Source organism: Gigantopelta aegis, chromosome 8, assembly GCF_016097555.1.
Source record: "Gigantopelta aegis isolate Gae_Host chromosome 8, Gae_host_genome, whole genome shotgun sequence".
Classification (NCBI taxonomy): Eukaryota; Metazoa; Mollusca; class Gastropoda; order Neomphalida; family Peltospiridae; genus Gigantopelta; species Gigantopelta aegis.
In genome coordinates, this window is record NC_054706.1 from 15,903,028 (window position 1) to 15,923,410 (window position 20,383).

At 36.7% G+C, this 20,383-nt stretch overlaps 1 protein-coding gene across 2 annotated transcripts in view; it reads right to left on the bottom strand.

Annotated features, from left to right (window-relative positions):
* Nucleotides 1–20,383, bottom strand: part of LOC121379156 — a 63,247-nt gene that overhangs the window by 28,197 nt on the left and 14,667 nt on the right. For both annotated transcript variants that reach the window (XM_041507649.1, XM_041507648.1), the window contains exons 2-3: nucleotides 8,769–9,103; nucleotides 4,541–5,567 (exon numbers count right to left, since the gene is read on the bottom strand). In XM_041507649.1, coding sequence (XP_041363583.1) covers nucleotides 4,541–5,567; nucleotides 8,769–9,103 — 1,362 coding nt within the window. The remainder of the gene's footprint in view (nucleotides 1–4,540; nucleotides 5,568–8,768; nucleotides 9,104–20,383) is intronic.

The window sequence follows — 20,383 nt, forward strand, 5'->3', positions numbered from 1 at the left end:
TGTGGTTATTATACATCAATTAGTAATTTACCAATGTGTCATTCCTATGTGAAAGCAGCCATCGTTGGTGACACTTCCCTGCCACACAATCTCAGATTTTGATACTTATTTTACAGCTGGGTCCCAATATTTAATTGGAGGCCATTTTGAATTGTGACGTCACCTGGCCAATGGGGTTCACCGGCAGGTTAATCCTATATCAACTTTTACTCTACACATGATGGCCTAACTGCACACAGTGGCATGTTAGTATCATATTTTGCACTATTATAACCTAACTCTACTACACTAATATGAGCCCAGTTTTGTATGTACACAGATATCTCTGTCACTGATCACTGAGGGAACAGGATGTTGATCAGTGGTAAAAGCGCTCACTTGATGTGCGGTCGGTTTAGGATCGATCCCCATCATTGGGCTGTTTCTTGTTCCAGACAGTACACCACGACTGGTAAATCAAAGGCTGTGGTAATGTGCTCTCCTGTGTCTGTGGGATGGTGCATATAAAAAATCCCTTGCTATTAATGGAAAAATGTAGCGGGTTTCCTCTCTAAGACTATGTTGAAAAAATTACCAAATGTTTGAGATCCAACAGCCGATGATGAATAAACCAGTGTCAGGCCCTCTGATTCCATGGAAACGATAGTTTCTGATACTGTGTCGGTAATATCACAGAAGCCAAATTTTGTTTCCCATGATTACTATATCGAGTACGACTATTTGACGGAACCTAAAAACAGTTTCCGATGGATTCCCATGATCACAAGGCACGGAACCAAAAAGGTGTTTCCCAAGAAATTCGAAATCCTATGGCCTGCAAGTCGTTGGCTTTTGAAAAACCATGGTGAGTGAAAAATCGCACACCTCAAAATGCTTAGGCAAGTGAAAAACCGCACTCATCAAAATGTTAAGGGCAGATGAAAACCAAGCATTATTAATTTATGAAAGAAAGAAAAAGAAATGTTTTATTTAACGACACACTCAACACACTGTATTTGGTGTGAGACATATGGTTAAGGACCACACATATATTGAGAGAGGAAACCCGCTGTCGCCACTTCATTGACTACTCTTTTCGATTAGCAACTAGGAATCTTTTATATGCACCATCCCACAGACAGGGTAGTACATATCCCGGACTTTGATATACCAATTGTGGCGCACTGGCTGAAACTATTAATTTATGAAATAATTGGTACATGTAAATGCAGAGACATATGTTGCAAAAAATTAACCAATAAACCAATAATGTTTTCTTCTAATTTTATGTTGCTTGGTTCATTAGTGTAGTCTGGAATTCTTTTCCCTTTCAGGAATGGAGTTATTAAAAAATTTCAGGAACGGTGCTGTAGAATTATAAGTATGACATACATGTACACTGATGCAGACAATTTGATTATTAAATTTCAATATGTACTATTCAGATAATTTGATGCACACAATTATATATTCCTTTTCAGTGTTAGATGGTTTGATGAACGTGCAGCTAAACATGTGTAGGAATCAACTTGTCTTGAATTTCAATATTATGTACGACACAATTAGGATTGTTGGGATGGGAAATCCCACTGGTTCTGAGGAGGTGGTTCAATTAGAACTACGACTCGAGCATCTCAGGTATGCACTACTGATTAATTAGATCCCTCATATTATTATTTTTATATTTTAAATAACTTGTTAAATGTAGGCCTACAATTGACAAGAGTTGGTTGGCGCACTGACATTCACGCAGAATTTTTAATTCAACAATTATGCAACCAGTCTCCCTCCCTCAACATTTTGTAACATGTCATTTGACCTACCACTACCAGTAACGAATGGCTGTGACATCTATGTCAAGTCAGTGCTACGTTATTGATCTAGAGAACGGTCCCAATGTTGTGGATTAAAAATATACAAACCCTTGACAAAATCTGGGCATGAGTTTGACCCGTACCCACCTTTCAATGGTTAGGGTAGTTTTAGGGTTAGGGTTAGTCTTTAGAGCCTTTGATATAGACAGGTAGGGGTCGAACTCTTTCCGAAATTTTTAATTGTACAGGAGCATAATAACTAGTAGAATTGATTTCCTCTGTTTTTAACTGTTCTAGGTCCATCTGTGTTTAGTGATCAAGTCAGTTAAAGTTTGTTTTGTTTAACAACACCACTAGAGCACATTGCAGCAGACCTCGTCTTTTAAGGTGCGCGAGTGTGATCGTGCTCGTACAACGCATGTAATTTCAATCTGGAAAGTGTAAAAAATTACGCACGTTACACTTAACAAACAGCACACTTAAAATAAGTTTGTGTATTGATTGCCACTATTTACCTTATGCAGCTGATGGAAAGACCTATTTAAAATTACCAGGAAATTAAAAAGGGTGAACGGTAGCATCTATGCAAGCTTTTAATATATGACCGGTACTTATCTTTGCTATACAAATTGTAAAACACTGGTTTAATAAATATCTTTGAAGACGTACCAATCCAATCAAACTCTTTTGCCTATTTAATTTATTATTAATTAAAAACAGTCCACTTTAGTATGGTAATAGATCACAACATCTCTAATACTGTTCATACAGTTATGACAAAAAACTGTAAACAAGTAAAATCGTTATGGAAATCAGCGACGTCGGTAAAATTGTCTCGATTAGTTCATAACTGTTAGCCTACAAAGCTTATGTGAGGTCCCGAAAATAGCAAGCGTGTAACTTTCGGAAAGATTTCCTCCTGCCTTCCTCTTGCGGAATACATGTGGAGGAGTAAATACAACAAGGAGGAACTGTTGCGAGCCATCACTTTGGAATATATTTGTTAATGGTGAGTATCTTTTGGAATGTACAATTACTTTGTATGATAATTAAAATGGCCGACATGACAACATTGTTCGTTCGTTCGAAATGTTAAATAATTGTTTGGTTCTATTTCATGTATTTAACTACTTACCTTTTAGTGTGTAATCATTTTTTATTTCTTCCTTAATATAAAACTTTCATAAAAAATTATGATCAATTTTTTTTTTGGGGGGGGGGGGGGGGGGGGTGCGAGCAGATATTATACCTTAAGGAACCTTGCAACTTTGCATACCATTATTAACAGGGTTAATACACTAAATTAACACATGCGTTTATGACATGGATATCATGAGTAAGTTAAAGGATAAATATAATTTATTCCCCAACATGTCACATACATAATATCAAAGTATAACTTACAGCTTGTACTTTTTAAATGTAAAACTGTCATTTTGTCAGTTACAAAGCCAACAGAGGTTAAACAAGCAACATAATGTGACAGAACAGGAACACTTAGACATGGATTTACTATCACAACTATCAAGAAATCCAGGGTCCAGAGTGATACACAAATTTCAAACAATGTGGACTGAAACTGCACAAAAACAGTCAGTGGTGAGTTCCAGTCAAGGTATAAACTGGTTCAATCTATTCAATCAAACTGATTGTTTCATGCCCCTTGGCCCAAGCTCAAATCCAGTTCAAGAACAATTAAAGGAAAGTACTACATACATGTACAGAATGGCAGCCTAACTTTGATAAGTGCTCAATTCATTGCACTTTATTTTTGTACAGCTTATCTCCAAGTGTCAATGAAGCTGTTCAAAATACTTAAGCTTTCTGGGTTATCTGTCAAGGACATGGGTTAATAGTTAGTCATTAATATTAATATAGTGGCTAATAAGAGAGAGAGAGAGAGAGAGAGAGAGAGAGAGAGAGAGAGAGAGAGAGAGAGAGAGAGAGAGAGAGAGAGAGAGAGAGAGAGGGAGAGGGAGAGGGAGAGGGAGAGGGAGAGGGAGAGGGAGAGGGAGAGGGAGAGGGGAGGGAGGGAGGGAGAGAGAAAGAGATCAGTCAGTGCAATGAGCACTTCATAAAAATTAGTTTTGAGTAGAAGCTGGTACCGGGGTGTGAACCCATCACCTTCCAGTCCAATGATTTAATCACTACACCATTGAGGCTGGTACTTGATGCTAGTGCTGTGGTTAGGCTGTACATCAACAACTGTACACTACCTGCTCAAACCAGAACAGTGATTTATAAATCTCTCACTAAGGATTAATCGCTGTCCTGGACAGCCAATCTCAACGTGTATATATAAAACATACAAAACAAATTAAAATCAGGAAACAAGATTTCACAAATCCCCATATTCATCACAGATATTAGATTGTCATATTGACATAAGCAATTATTCACATAATTTTTTTTTTTTTTTTCAAATATTTTTCCTAAATTCAATGTCTCATGTACAGTGAAGCCCCTCTAAACCAGACACCCTTGGGACCAAGTAAAATGTCTGATGTTAAAATGTATCCAGTTTAGAGAGGTTAAGTTCCATACTGGTTTTTAAAACAGGACTGTGACAAATGTCTGGTTTTGGGGGAATTCCGGTTTTGTGAGGTTTCACTGTATAAAGAAATGCCTCCCCCACCCATGTTATCAATTTTGGAACAACTCTTACCTAAGAATTAAGCTGGCTAAAAATAACTGTGGGACAAATAGGCACTCATACTAATGTAAATATGTTGCATATAAAACATTACCCATTGATTGTTATGACGCCTGGACAAGAAGTAATGGCCAAAGATGGAGAAAAAGGAAGACTTGAACTGAGACTGGGTGACGTAAGTGCTCCACCCACACATGCTAGCACTGAGCTTTGACTGGCCGATCCTGCTACACCCACATTGTCTGATCTTGAGCTCTTATTGGCCAATCCTGTCATACTGACTCCAACCACATGTCTGGGTGTTAATAAACAACTTCCCGTAGATGAAGCACCTCTTGTTAATACACCTGTAGTTCCATTCACAAGTCCTGTTGTAAAAGGAGTTTGTGATCCTGTCACATTGACTCCACCTTTGTGTTTCTGTGTTGAACTATGACTGGCTGTTCCCACTATACTAACTCCACCTATTTGTCCTTGTGTTGAACTATGACTGGCTGTTCCCACTATACTAACTCCACCTATTTGTCCTTGTGTTGAACTATGACTGGCTGTTCCCACTATACTAACTCCACCTATTTGTCCTTGTGTTGAACTATGATTGGCTGTCCCTGTCACACTGACGCCACCCACCTGTCCAAGTTCTGAAAGACTATTGGGTGCTCCAATGGCTCCACCTCCATCTAACATGTTCCTGCTAGGGAGTGGCACCATACTCATTGTATTAACAAGCTGAGAAAATGTTGGACATGCATTAGATATGAGGAATGAAGAATTTGGAATCACAGTTGTAGAAGTTGTATTCGGTGCAGGTGGCACAGAATATACAGTAGAGTCGGTGGTCTGCGTTTTTAACGAAGGCACGTCAGAAGATTTCCGTTTTGCAGACGATGGCAACCCCATGGAATCTGTCTGCAACATTTCATGAGCCATAGCACTGGTTAAAGAGTTATTTTTAGACCCACTGACATGAGACGCAAACTTGCTGTCCACCAAGTTTACAAGAGGTGTTTTTTTTGTTCCTACACTCTGGTTGCTGCCGAATTTGGAACTGGTGTATAGGTTCTGGTTATTATTCCACAATGCTTCTATATCTGCTACTGCTCCCACCATTCTCAACTCATCTTTAAAGAATAAAAAAAGAGAAGCAATAATAATCAGTGATTGGAAGAAGCAGAATTCTTTACTAATTAATTCAACAAATTACAGCAGCACATAAGAATTTACTAATTTGTCTGCCAATATTTTTACTTGTCTTAATATTAACTGTTTAAAACATGCAACAAGCAGTCGATTTTTGTAGGACATAAAAGGTAAAATAGAAATTCACCAGTTAAAACTGCAAACAAATTGCAGTCATTTGTCAAGAGAGTTAAAGTTTGTTTTGTTTCAATGATACCACTAGAACAACTTGATTTATTCATCAGCTGTTGCATGTGAAACATATGGTAATTCATCAGCTGTTGCATGTGAAACATACGGTAATTCATCAGCTGTTGCATGTGAAACATACAGTAATTCTGACATGTAGTCTTAGAGAGGCAGGGCTAGCTCTGGCACTCGCCAAATTCGCCATTTGCAAATTTCAAATATAACTGGCAAATTTTATTTTCATTTGGCTAAATATTGCATGAAATAAAATATATTTTGTATAAAATAACTGGGTTTCTGTCATTTTTGAAGTTTAGTAGGTAATATGGCGAAATGTTTTGCTAACCCAGAGTGAGCCCTGGAGAGGAAACCCTATACATTTTTCAATTAGTAGCAAGGGATCTTTTAAAATTTATATGCATCATCCCAAAGACAATATAGCATATACCATGGCCTTTGATATACCAGTTGTGGTGCACTATCAGGAATGAGAAATGGTGCAGTGGGCCCACTGACGGGGATCGATCGTAAACTGACCGCACATCAGGTGAGCGCTTTGCCACTTGGCTAAGTCCCACCCTCTTTTCAAGAGAGAGATGCATACATGTATGATTATCTCATCTGCTATGTACATATAGCTCGTGATTATGTTATATTTTAATTCCATCATTATCTACGTAGCCCAGTGGTAAAACCCTCGCTTGATGTGTGATCGATCCCCGTCAGTGGGCCCATTGTGTGCTAGCCAGTGTACCACAACTGGTACATCAAAGGCTGTGGTATGTGCTATCCTGTCTATGGGATGGTGCAAATAAAAGATCCCTTGCTGCTAATCGAAATGAGTAACCCATGAAGTGGCGACAAGGGGTTATCTCTCTCAATATCTGTGATGTCCTTAACCATATGTCAGGGGTTCAAAAATCCCATCGCCCGACACCCGTTCTAAGTGGAATTTTCATGCTGGGCAAGTAATTATGTTAACTGCATATGCCCGATGACAAGTGACTATATAATTAACACCTAAAACTTTTTTTTCTTTTGTTTTGTTACAAATCTCGGTAAAACCTTTGGAAAGAGTTCCGATCGTTCGAGCATTTACATAGCTCTAAGGAGAACTAACTCTAAATGCTGGAACGATCGGAACTCTTGCCAACGCGTTAACACCAAAATGGAAAACAATGTGTTGAAAAGTTCAATAACAACTTTCGAGTTATTCCCCTTTTACTATCGACTAAGATCGGTAATTTCCGCCACTGAACTTTTGACTGAATTCGTACAAGTAATCAGTTTGATGATCTTCAAACTTGGAAATAGCGTCCAATACGCTTTACAGCTTATATATAGGGGGGAATGTCCGAGTAACTCTCCATTCCTGAAAAATAATGGAGACGAGTCCCATTATTTTTCAGGAATGGAGAGTTACGAGGATATTCCCCATCTTAAAATACACAACTGAGTAATAATTTTATGTGAATATATGTTAGTATGGAAATTAACACTAATGAATACTGAAAAATAATTGAGCGTTGAGACAATACTGTGACTTCGCAGGTGTATTTTAAATAAAAATAAAATATACATGCCTTGTGAATGCAATAAAAATGTTTAATCCTTACAAAAATTGTCATATTCAAAATTATATTAGACGTTAACGCGGTGGACTCTGGAATCTACTCTTTGCAAATGAACGGGGGTGTAAAGCACGTTTATAATTTCTGAGTTCACTTGAACAAAGCATAAATATTATGAACTGTGTTCTTATAAACATTGCAAGATATTTTAGTTTAGATATCATAAACCGTATAGCAAAAACATACTTAATGTTTTTCAGTACTTTGCAAACGTAAATCTACGTCCATGTAAAATGAACGGGTAAGGTGGTTAGATTTCATTAGCCCTATGCCATAATCATGATGGTGCGATTCTCTCTAAGCATACATGAATATATTAATTTTTTCTGCTTTATTAATAGTTTTTAACAAATAAATTATGCTCAATAAATTAAAAATACAAGGCTGCAATCGATGTACACCCCGTCCCCTTCTGTTGTTTACCAAACATGTAGTTTTTAAAAACATAAACAGAGCTCATGTTTACTTTGAGCCCAGCCACGGCTGTTTGCGAGACTTTTCTCAGCTATAAACAGGGTAAAAACATCCCAGAGAAGTGTTTTGGGGCAGAGAATGTTAAATAATATACTCACAATAATGACTCATGGGCCAAAATCCATAAACATTTTTCAACCAATGCCAGCCATAAAAGAATGGCTCACAAGTGGAAAGGGTTCTCGCCACATCCACGGCCACTAATACATATATCGACACAATAATTATGTTGAGATGAACAAGTGGACACTACCAAACAAATAAAGTTTAAATCAACAAATGGACACTATTTAAAAAATAAAGTTTAAATCAACAAATAGAGAAGACAGTGGATACTACTGGACAGACATATACATTTAGTACTTCCTGAGGAAGTGTTGTAACCTATTGGCAAAATTCTTTATTTGTGCAATCAAACCGATTACTTTCAATATTATTACATTATTAAGCACTGTATTAAATTAAATAAGAGTAACACATTTGGTTACCTTAAGAAGTATGGGCAAGTGGAAAAATATATGGGGCAAGTGAATATCTGATCAACACTTGCCCTGTGGCAAGTAATTTTTTAGAAATTTTTGAACCCCTGTATGTCCAATGCTATATAACCGTAAATAAAATGTGTTGAGTGTGTCGTTAAATAAAACATTTCCTTCCTTCCATCATTATCTAAGTAAACAAAACCAAAATATGTGATGCAGATTTGCTTTCTCCACATTTTGAATTTTGTGAGGCCTTTAAAACCTCATAGCACTAGTTTTCTGATGCCTAGTATATTTGTTAATGTCTGGTGATACAGATTTTTAAATACTTTGTTTGATTAAAGTTTCAACAAAACCACTCCCTCACCATACTCGTCCTCATCCGAATCAATGACGTATGCCTGATCCCTGTAATCTATCTTTCTGTTACTGGCGCCAGACTTGAGCTGTGGCGGCCCAGTCAAATCAATTCTTGTAGCGGTGTATTCATTGACAGCTGCTTCCAAGATGGTGTTGTTGTCCAGGATAAAATCTATGCATTGTTGTAAGAGGACTCTGGAATCAAAAGGATGAATGTCTGCAGTCTGCATTCCCACAACGGCTTCAATACCACTTCGGATGTGACACGGAAAAATTGGAATAAGCTGCCCAACTACCCACTTCTGTGACTCTGTAAATGTTTCGGATTTTCCAAAATGTTGCCTGCAAAAGGAAAAACAAATTAAGACATTCTAAACATCTGTTATTTTGGATTTTGTTTAAAATTTTGTTTAGGCAAAAAATAATCCATGAAAGGATTGTACTGAGTAAGTAAGTTACATCTGTTAAAATCTGCCTGCTAGAACTTGAGAAAGAAAGAAATGTTTTATTTAACGACGCACTCAACACATTTTATTTACAGTTATATGGCGTCAGACATATGGTTAAGGACCAAACAGATTTTGAGAGGAAACCCGCTGTCGCCACTACATGGGCTACTCTTCCGATTAGCAGCAAGGGATCTTTTATTTGCGCTTCCCACAGGCAGGATAGCACAAACCATGGCCTTTGTTGAACCAGTTATGGATCACTGGTCGGTGCAAGTGGTTTACATCTACCCATTGAGCCTTGCAGAGCACTCACTCAGGGTTTGGAGTCGGTATCTGGATTAAAAATCCCATGCCTCGACTGGGATCCGAACCCAGTACCTACCAGCATGTAGACCGATGGCCTGCCACGACGCCACCGAGGCCAGTAGAAGAACTTGAGAAATCTGCCTGGTGGAACTTGAGAAGAGGTAAAAATAGAGGTCAAAGTCATCTTTGATTCTGAATCAGCCTAAAAAGTAACAACACTTGGTCAGGACAAAAAATGGTTCACAGCTTAAACCCTGATTATATACTGTAAAATACTTTACTTTTGCGTTTGAATAAAATTCGTGAAAATAAATTCCATGTGAAATAAAAGGGTGACAAAAATTAGACATTACAATAAAGTAGTCTTGTTCAATCAGACCCGAGACCTCGTTAGTTTCCAGACTAGTAGTAACAATGCAATACTTAAAACTTTAAAAAAAGAAAAAAAAAAAGAAAAAAATAAGTACAGTGGACTTAGTCTAAACCGGACTCACTTCGTACCGTCGAAATAGACCGGTTTACATAGAGGACCGGTTTAGACAGAGTTCATCCAGAGTTATGGTACTTGAATGATCAACAAATTTTTTATAGATTTAATACACATCAAATAGCACACGGAGGTCGTTGTTTTAAGAAGTGTCACATTGACTGAATGAATTATATCGAATAAACAAACATTCTATTTATTTAAATAGCAAGTGTGAAATCAGTTAGGTATTAATCTGATTGATCTATACCACAATAAGAGTAAACTTCACACGAGTGTGATTACATTTTGTATTTGATCTTGCGACGGCGTCCTGATTACGTGGCAACTGACGATCATTGTTCAACTAATTAAGCAGCCCGTGGTTCAGTCAAATCCCAATCCGGTGTGGACAGAGGTAATTAATGCATGAACGGTTCTTTCGTTCTTGATTTTTGATCCGGAGTCCGAAGTAGACAGAATACGGATTAGGCAGAGATTTATACCTAAGAGACAAACGGTAGCTGGACGGGACTTTAGAAATGGACAGGTTTACGCAGAGATCCGGATTACACAGAATCCGTTTTAGGTAGTCCACTGTATATATGTATGTATGTATATATGTATATATATATAAAAATAAGTACAGACAATATATTATAAGATAATAAACAATAAGACTATTACGTTTTGTATTGATTTCTTTCATAAGTGCTGGCGATGAAAGCAACACACGTATTTAAAAAACGGAAGTAAACATCAAAGTATGTTAAAATGTGGAAATTTCAAAAAACATCTGGGGTGGGCTTGTACAGCGACACTATACTCGTAGTACATATTGGGGCTTCACATTAAAGGTTTTGCCTGTTGGTCAATCACAAACCGAAATGAAGGAGTACTTTGACAGTAATAAATATTGTTTAAATCAAACTTAAGCTAGCACCGCCTTCAAATTTCGTTTTGTTTTCGGGTTCGGTTTTTAATTTTATAACAATTTTTAGGATTACGAAAAAGCTATTACATAAGCTTGCTGTATTTTGTAAACAATAAACGTCAAAATTATTGACATCAGTACCCGGTACTTCAGTTTTTTTTATTGGGGGAAGGGATAGGGATTCACAAAAATAAATGCTCGCAAACTGACTAATTTTCATTAAATCACAAAAATTTTATCCCGCAAAAATAAAGTATTTTACAGTATTGATTTTACTTTATTAATGATAATGAGTTCAATTTAACATTCATAACTCTACCTACCATGTCATGTCGAGTAGGTCTTACAATAAAGCCTTGATATAACTTTGTGGCTATCAATTCTAATATGGCCGATATTGATTGAAACTGTATACATGTATAATAAAGTGGAATTGGGGTAAGTTGATAACAATTTGGGGCGAGTTGACTAAACAGTCTGGGACAAGCATGTGTAGATTCCTTAAAAACAAGCCATATGTAAATAGGGGTAGCCTCGTTGTTTTTTCGAGATGTTTCGGCTCCAGTGCATGTTCGGCCCTGTCAATTTTGGCCCCATAACCCAAGTCATTTTGGCCCCGATCACGTCTCGATCTGTGTTTGATTAAATGAAACTATTTAATCAGTGTATGTTTTGTTGTTTATTTTAGATATTGTTACTTTGTGTGCAATGCTTTGCTGTGTGCTATTAATTATCAATTGTGCTATTAATTATCAATTGATATAGCGACACCAGAGACTAATATACTAAAGAATGCAAGGGAAACCAAAGAACTGTGGGACTGAAGACATCAGATTTCCTGCAAGGTGTGAGGAACATGTGCGCATTTTCTATGCCTGAAGCTGTAGACAGCAAAGATAGTGTTTAAATTAAATATATAAACTATTGAACAATGTGTGTGAATAATGCGTGTGAATCTATATTTTGGATTAATTATTTGATTATATATATATGGTGAAATTTAAAAAAAAGTTTTTTCAAACGTTGTTTTGGATATGCCAACTACATAATTATATACATTATTTAGCAATTAAAAACTATAATACATGTACTTTTAAATACTGTATATGGGGTCGAAAGGGTTTGAGGCCGAAACGACCTGATACATCCTGCATGCATGGTTCACGTTTTTTCATGATATCCTCCCGAATATCAGTGTTTTTATATTCAGTATTCATGATAAAATTTGGCATGAATGATTTTGTCATTTATCAGTAGGTTATGCAAAACCAATATCATCAACATAAATAACGGATTGTTCGTGCAAAAGCTGTAATCACATGTCAGAAAATCCAAACAAAATGTGTTGGCTAATATCATCAATGTTTTGGAAAACTGTGTGCAGTGGGAAATCCCTGACCTAGATGTACGTCATATGTGTTTGATGGTAATGTTCTAACCAGCTTTTTCTCTATCGTTCAACGTGTCCAGCTATTTTCTTCATGATCACCATCTACTTTCATATTTACAATTTATGGAAGCTTGCTGAAATTCTTAAAGTACTGACGTCACGATATTCAGAGTCTGAAACACGTCACAGAACCTTAGAATATTATATTATATATCGATACAATTTAATGACACTGGTGAAAACAAAATATGTTTAAAAAATTATAGACGGGTGTCATGAAAATCTCTCTCACTGCAGAGTTTGGATTGAATCGGGTTTATTAATAGCGAACGCGATGGTATTCTAGTGACTGTACCTAGTGTCGGACAAATTGACCACTAATATTAATGTTGTAACTGTCAAAGCATGCCAATACATAGCCTCTTCTGGCTCATGCAAAGGTACCATTTTGCCTGTCAGTGTCACAAGAGCATGTACCATGTATTATGAATATACACTGCAGTGCGCAAGAGTTCGTGCCACTCTCGCGGGGAAAATCGTGTTCTCATTACTATGAATAGCATTTTACAGAATTTCTAATTTCCAATGAATGGAAACTGACGTTAATAAATTTTAAAACAATTATATGGGTTTTAAAATGTTTGACAAATATCATCTACAAAGTACACATCAATATTATACTTATTTAAGCCTAAATTGAAATTGGTTAAATAAAATTCCCCAAAAGAGGTCAAAAACAATTTTGACATGGGTCGATTTTCCAGGGTCGGTCGGGTCAGGACAAACAAAACTAATTTTTATTTTAAAACTACATTCCCTGGAATCTTTTTATTATTTAAGCATATAGAACAGAAAATCCAATTATGTTTGGTGCATATATGACGCCACACTCCACACTGGTTTCACTACGCTGGCTTATCCAGGTCAAAAACAAAGCCAGTATTTTGAAAATGGGACACTTTTGACGGGCTCGTACTGATCTCGGTTTTCATTGGCTTATCACAAGTATAGAATTCCCCAACAAGAGATCACGTGAGATTTCGCAATTTTTGAAAAAATGTAACTGTCTTGATTGAGGGGTCGTCTCATATCTCCAAAACATATTTATATCCATAGAGGTATGGTACAACGCCTTTCCAGGGGTCGGTGAGTGGGGGATTTGCCTTGAAATTTTGACAGTGGCATATGCGTTACATGTAAGGGGGTGTTACTAATTATGTAACGCTCTAGGGGTAGAGGAAGAGGGTACTGTGTTCGATTTACATAACATTTTTCAAGACTATATGTTATTTTTTATTCATTACTTAGACCTAAAAAGGTGTTTTTTGGAAATGCGCGGTCAGTCTAGGATCGATCCCCATCGGCGGGTATACAAAAAGACCATGGTATGTGATATCCTGTCTGTGGGATGGTACATATAAACGATCCCTTGCTAAAAAAAAAAGGTAGCGGGTTTTCAAGGCGCGTGTGCAGGGATTTCAGCGGGGTTGGGGTTATGTGTTGAGCAAAGTTTATATGGGGCCATGCTCCCCCCCAAAATACATTTCAAATTTTTTTAAGCTTGGGCAAGTAAGGGTTTCGACCTCCAATACCCTCCCCCTGCACATGCACCCGATTCCTCTCTAAGATTATATGTCAAAATTACCAAATGTTAGACATCCAACAGCAAATGGAAGGAAGGATAGGATATGTTTTAGTTAACGACACACTCAACACATTTTATTTACGGTTGTATGGGGTCGGATGATTATTAAATCAATATGCTTTATCTTTGATGTCGCTCAACCCCCCCCCCCCCCCCCCCCCCCCAACTTTACCCTTTCCAAACAAAATAATATTTATTTGAATTTGTCTATTTTAACATGTAAAATTAAGAAGTGAAAACGTTCATTGTCTACTTTAGGATATTTTATTTTAAAAATATATACATGATTAATGTGTTACTAAAGTAGTGTCGGAAATAGAATAAAAATGATTTTCATCAATTATTTCTTTCATATTAAACTGACAAGTAAATATTTTGTAAATACCTATTTAATGATACTCTACCTAATTTAGCATTTACTTGTTTGGACTCTCATTGATATACAAGGTGGTGTTTACTCTTGAAATTAAAAGTAAGATGTCAGTAAACAGCTGATTTGTGACCTTTATTGGAACAGACTATAAAACATTTTGATGATATTGTGTCCATTTCATTTACCCTTAAACAAACTTTTAATTTAAAACTGCAAGTTAACTGATTATTTTGAATTGCAGCATAAATGATTAATTATGACCAGCATATTTAGTGAATATAAATTCAATATTAGTACATTAGAAATTTACACAATCTTGCAACAACTTAAAGGTGCTATATCATATTTATATGTGAGCATCTGTTTGTGATAAAGATTCTCCAATAAAAATGTATTTTCTACTAGTAGATAAAATTATTTCCTATAATCATTTATGAGCATATAGTTAAAGGTGTAGTTTTTAAATGTTAAAGCAAAATTTAATAAAAACATGATTTGCAATAGCTGTCATTATGCAACTTTGAGATAGCACCTTTAATACAGGTATAATAGATAACAAATTCAAAATGGTTCTTGACAGTTTTGCTCAAAAGTTACTTATAAATGTCTACAAATATTTTGTTTTGGAAAGGAACAGGGGTAAACTGTCATCAGAAACAGTCCCATCATATATTGTAACAGCAATGAAATTGACATAAAGTGCAAAAATCACCTGTTTACTGACATCTTTATTTTAATTTCAAGAGTAAACACCACCTTGTACATCAATGAGAGCCAAAACAAGTAAATGCTAAATTAGGTAAACTATCATTAAATAGATATTTACATAATATTTACATGTCTGTTTAATATGTAAGAAATAATCAACGAAAATAGTTTTTATTCTATTTCCGACAGTACTATAGTATACAAACTAAACTTTGAAAGTTCTACTAACACTTTATAAAATATCAATTCTGAAATAGGAAGGTACGACTGTTAATAATACGTTGTCAAGATCAAACCGGTTTTAACTAAAGACTAAAGTACCGTATCCTCAACTGAACTTTCTTCGTACAGCGCAAGATTTCTCTTTTAATTTTTTGAGACGAACCCTGCAATTTGAAATCGGCAAACGCATGTGTTAACTGAAACTGACAACAGGCTGTCGTTTGTGCTTTGCTGAGCTATGGCGGCACAGGCGACGAATCAAGCGTATACGTTTGACGATATCCGTTCATAGCGAACACACACAACTTTTTTAAAAGTGCATTTCAGCTTGTATTTCACATTTATACATGATGTTATAATATGGTAACCAGAGAATGTAACTTTAAGTTAGTCCTAGCACACAAAAAGTATATTTTTGTATTTATGATAGGAGAAAAGCTACGAAATTCGCTCATCTTAGATTCTTGTTTAAATACTGTTACCCATTAACCTTTTCATTTGTATCTGAACTACTAAAGAAAATCATTCGTGTAAACACTAAAACCACACAAACGACTTATTAGTTGTCTGAAAAATAATTTTTTTATCAGGGTTGGAAAAATCCCATGCCCGGACGCCTGGGACTACCAGATTTCATGACCGGGCAACCAGTTTCACCCATGACGTAAACCCAGTGGGCTACTGGGAGGACCCCCCCCCCCAAAAAAAAACCCCACCTATAATATAATTTTAAAAAACCATCTCCAATACCCCCTCTCAAGCAAAATAGTTGAAATTACTATTCAATTACTTTACCGGCCGATAATCCAAAGCAAACTTCAATCAGCCGCCAGCCATACAACTCGGACATCGCAAAAGCAATAAACGCGATGCACCGCAGTAAATAACACGAAAATGCAAGTTTGCTCAAAGTTCATTTAAATGGTCATACCTCCTGCAAACAGTTAGGGTGCCTTTCCATTGGTCCAGTTTTACCCGCGCGGCTATTTCTACTGCTAAGTGGTAAAAATCAAATGCGTTGATTTGCACTGATGTCTTTCCATTGACACGGGTGCTAACCGTGCAACAAAAGAAAGTCAATCATGTATCAATTTTTTGCCAGTCGTGCGGCTCGAACCGCATGGGGAATCCATAAAATGACGTCATTTTGGGGTTATTACCCATCTCCCGCACTTGTGTGTTTTATAGCGTTATTTAATTTTCAAGTTTTTGAGTAGGCATTTTTAGCATTCTTCGTGCAATGGGCGAGTAAAGTTCACACATGAACAGATTGAAAGTGTAACTGACCTGGCAATCGAAAACCCGGTATTCATTACCAATCCTTAATTGAATATAAGTACCAGGAGCCTAATTAACAAAGGTCTCTTAGGCTCTGCTAGACAACAAAGCATTCTCTTTGCAAGTCTTTTAGCATTGCACTGCGAGATCACAAAGTTGCGAGAGTTTAGTGAATTAGGCCTCAGTTCTGAACTAACAATTGCTGGACGAAGATCGCAAGAAAATTCAACGTCCAAGACATAACAGGTGCAATAATAATAATAATAATATTAATAATTTAATATTATGCTACTATTATACACGCATATCAATGGAAAGTTGATAAACACAACCATCATAATGAATTAAAATAGTATTAGGTACACTAAACTACAATAATATTGGGTTCACTAAAACTATGTCTACACAGTATCGGTGATGGATCCAGAAATTTTGTAATGTTTCAATTTTGTCAATTTAAAAATTATTTTATACACAACACCAACTCGGGATGAATGAAATTGTTCACAGACTATAATTAAAAGTACTACAACATAGTATCTATACATTATATGAAAACAATACTATTATGACTATAAAAACTACACATGAACATAATACTATCAATATACATAACATAAAATACATAACATTTGGCCTCAGGGGTCAGTCAGCACTAAGTACATCATTTCCATCACGTGTACTGTATGTGGAATAAAGTACAGTGACAGGTGCCTGTGGAAGTATAATGTGACTAGCAAGGTGTGAAAATGCTACGGTTCAGCCAGAGCATCAGCAGCAGCCTTGAGCTACGGATTGGTATGACCTCAGCGGCAGCTGTGGCTTGCGGTTCAGCTAGCTTCAACAGTAGCACCCCCATACTAGTTTATTTGTTATTGACAAGATGTACCTGCATATAATACAGATTGGTGTGAACTTCAGCAGTAGCACCCCCATACTAGTTTATTTGTTATTGACAAGATGTACCTGCATGTACTACAGATTGGTGTGAACTTCAGCAGTAGCACCCCCATACTAGTTTACTTGTTATTGACAAGATGTACCTGCATGTACTACAGATTGGTGTGAACTTCAGCAGTAGCACCCCCATACTAGTTTACTTGTTATTGACAAGATGTACCTGCATATACTACAGATTGGTGTGAACTTCAGCAGTAGCACCCCCATACTAGTTTATTTGTTATTGACAAGATGTACCTGCATGTACTACAGATTGGTGTGAACCTCAACAGTAGCACCCCCATACTAGTTTATTTGTTATTGACAAGATGTACCTGCATGTACTACAGATTGGTGTGAACTTCGACAGTAGCACCTACATTGTATATTGCCTGAAATATTGAGTAAATATGTGACATCAAATTTGTACCCGTGACAAAAACCCACAAGCCCACAGCAGTAGGTGTGCACTACATTGATAGTTTCCTGTGACTACCTGTAGTAGGTAGTGCTACACTACCGGGCTGCAAGCTTCCTGTTAGCATACACATTAAGGGGTATTCCCCTGCATGAACACTGAAGGTTGATAACGATAGATGTATAAACCCACAATAATATATACATTGTATATGTGACTGAACCTTGGGGGTAAAACACAATACTTTTAAGTATGTGAAAGATAGGCTAAGATCTAGCTACAATAATTATACTTTTATACTACAACACCTTGATGACCCAATGCTGACATAACTCCAGTCATAAAACTAAAATATGAACATGAATATATAGTAAGAACAATATCTAATACATAGGAACCTGTGTTGACAATAATTTACAAAGAAGTAACCACAACTACTGTTTATTGGGAGGCTGGTTGATTTCCAAAACAACGCCCAAAGTAACAAGCACAAAGTAACAAGCACCGACCCTTAGAAAACCATGAAACTGCCCAGTCACGTGACTGTGGCAACCAATCGTGATACAGGCTCCACTAAGATGTCCCAGGGATGAGTTATTAATAGCTCTGCACAGAGCTCACTTCGTGGGAACCTTGGATACTGTAGGCTTAACATGTGCTATTAATAGCCTGTTAGATACTGTAGACACAGCCGTTCTAAGTACTGTTTGTAATTTGTACTTGGGGTAGTAAATGGTAACCTGGTGTATGTGTATAAACACATCTTATTATACAAATAAGAAAATAATTATTGAAAAAAAAGAAGGTGATTAAACAGGGCCGTAGCTAGGATTTTTGTTGGGGGGGGGGGGGGGGGTCAACTGAGTAGTTAAAACTCCACTCCTTTGCCACCCCACCAGCTACGGCCCTGTTAAAGCGAATCTGGACCCCCATATCTCCCTCCTGAAACATGTTAACACCCTTTATCCTCGTTTAATTATGAAAAAAGCCGTACCGGTACAATAATAACATGAAATGAGTTCAAATAACTGATGTGCATGCTCACCAACAATTCTTATTAACAATAATGTTTACCTTGTTCACTTTAGTAACAAAGAATAAAAATACCTTTTAGCAAGAATTAGTGTTATTTTAGGAGGTAATCTATTGTTTTTTAAAGTAATTTTTACAATACGGTGGGTTACCCATCCCTGCCTACGGACCTGTGGTGGCAGTAAAACATAATCGGTTCATTATTTTATGTTCCCAAAATATATGTGTCCCTTTAAATGTGTTAGCTCTCATACAAAAAAGTTGGGGGGTTTTTTTTGGGGGGGGGGGGGGCATGGGTTTTTTGGTAATTAATTTCAGTTTGGTTTGATATAAGAAGAAAAGTATCCCTAAGTGTTTTGGAATAGGCCTATAATGAACACTAAAAAAATCTCCAACTATTTTTGTGTCCAATTTAGAAAACAATCGGCTCAGAAATAAATAATATGTACTAGTAGTAAATTACATAGTATGGGGTGGGAGCGTTCCTTGTTTTTTCTGCAGAAGTTTCATTAGTAATAGATCTTCCTCATTTAGCAATGACCAGTGTTCTCCAACCCCAGTAAGCGGCTTGTACACCCGCCAAGCTGAGAATTTGCGCCGCCAAGCTGAAGATTTTCGCAGACGGGTCCGCCAAGCTGATAAAAAATGCCGCCAAGTCGAAAATCAATCCGCTATGACGAAAAAAACTTCCGTCAGTTCTATTCACCTATCGCTATATTTAGCCTGTACTTGGACTTTTATTCTAATTCAACACATTTGTAAGAACAAATCTGATTGGATCCCTGCTAAAAATTTCAGGTGGTAAAATCACCAATATACCAGTTGCAAATTTTCTGGCAGAAATACGTCATAGGTTAAGTGAGGAACAGGGTTGTTTTGTAATGATGTCATAAAGACAATTTCTGTAGCGTTCATATTACATACAGAAGTCGTTAAATACTGAGAAGTTTTTATGTCAGAAATGAACATATTATACTTTATTAGTCCTTATCAAGTGACAATTTCCTATTTAAAATCAACCAGCAAACAGTTTAATTAGAATAGGGATAACCCTACTGTGTTTTCCAATTTGCTAACGCGTCGCCAATAAAACTAAATTTGCGACAGTAAAACCACCGATATACGTCCGCAAATCGGAAAACACAGTAGGGTTATCCCCTAAATAACGTTAGAAAACGTTAGACATCAAAGGACCTATTGAAGAAACCAAAGGACCTACTGAAGAAAGCTCGGGCTTCGTGTCTGAATGCTCGTAGTGTATTGTTTGTACTGCGATTAGCGTTGTGCACCCATCTCTAATTACTAGGCCTATACGATCCCTGGGCCCATATTTTCGAAGCAATCTTAGCCTACAAAATCGTAAAATCATCGTAAACTATGACGTCACTATGGCGTGTGCTGTAGTGACGTCACAACCTACGATCATTTTACGATTTCGTAACGCTAAGATAGCTTCGAAAAT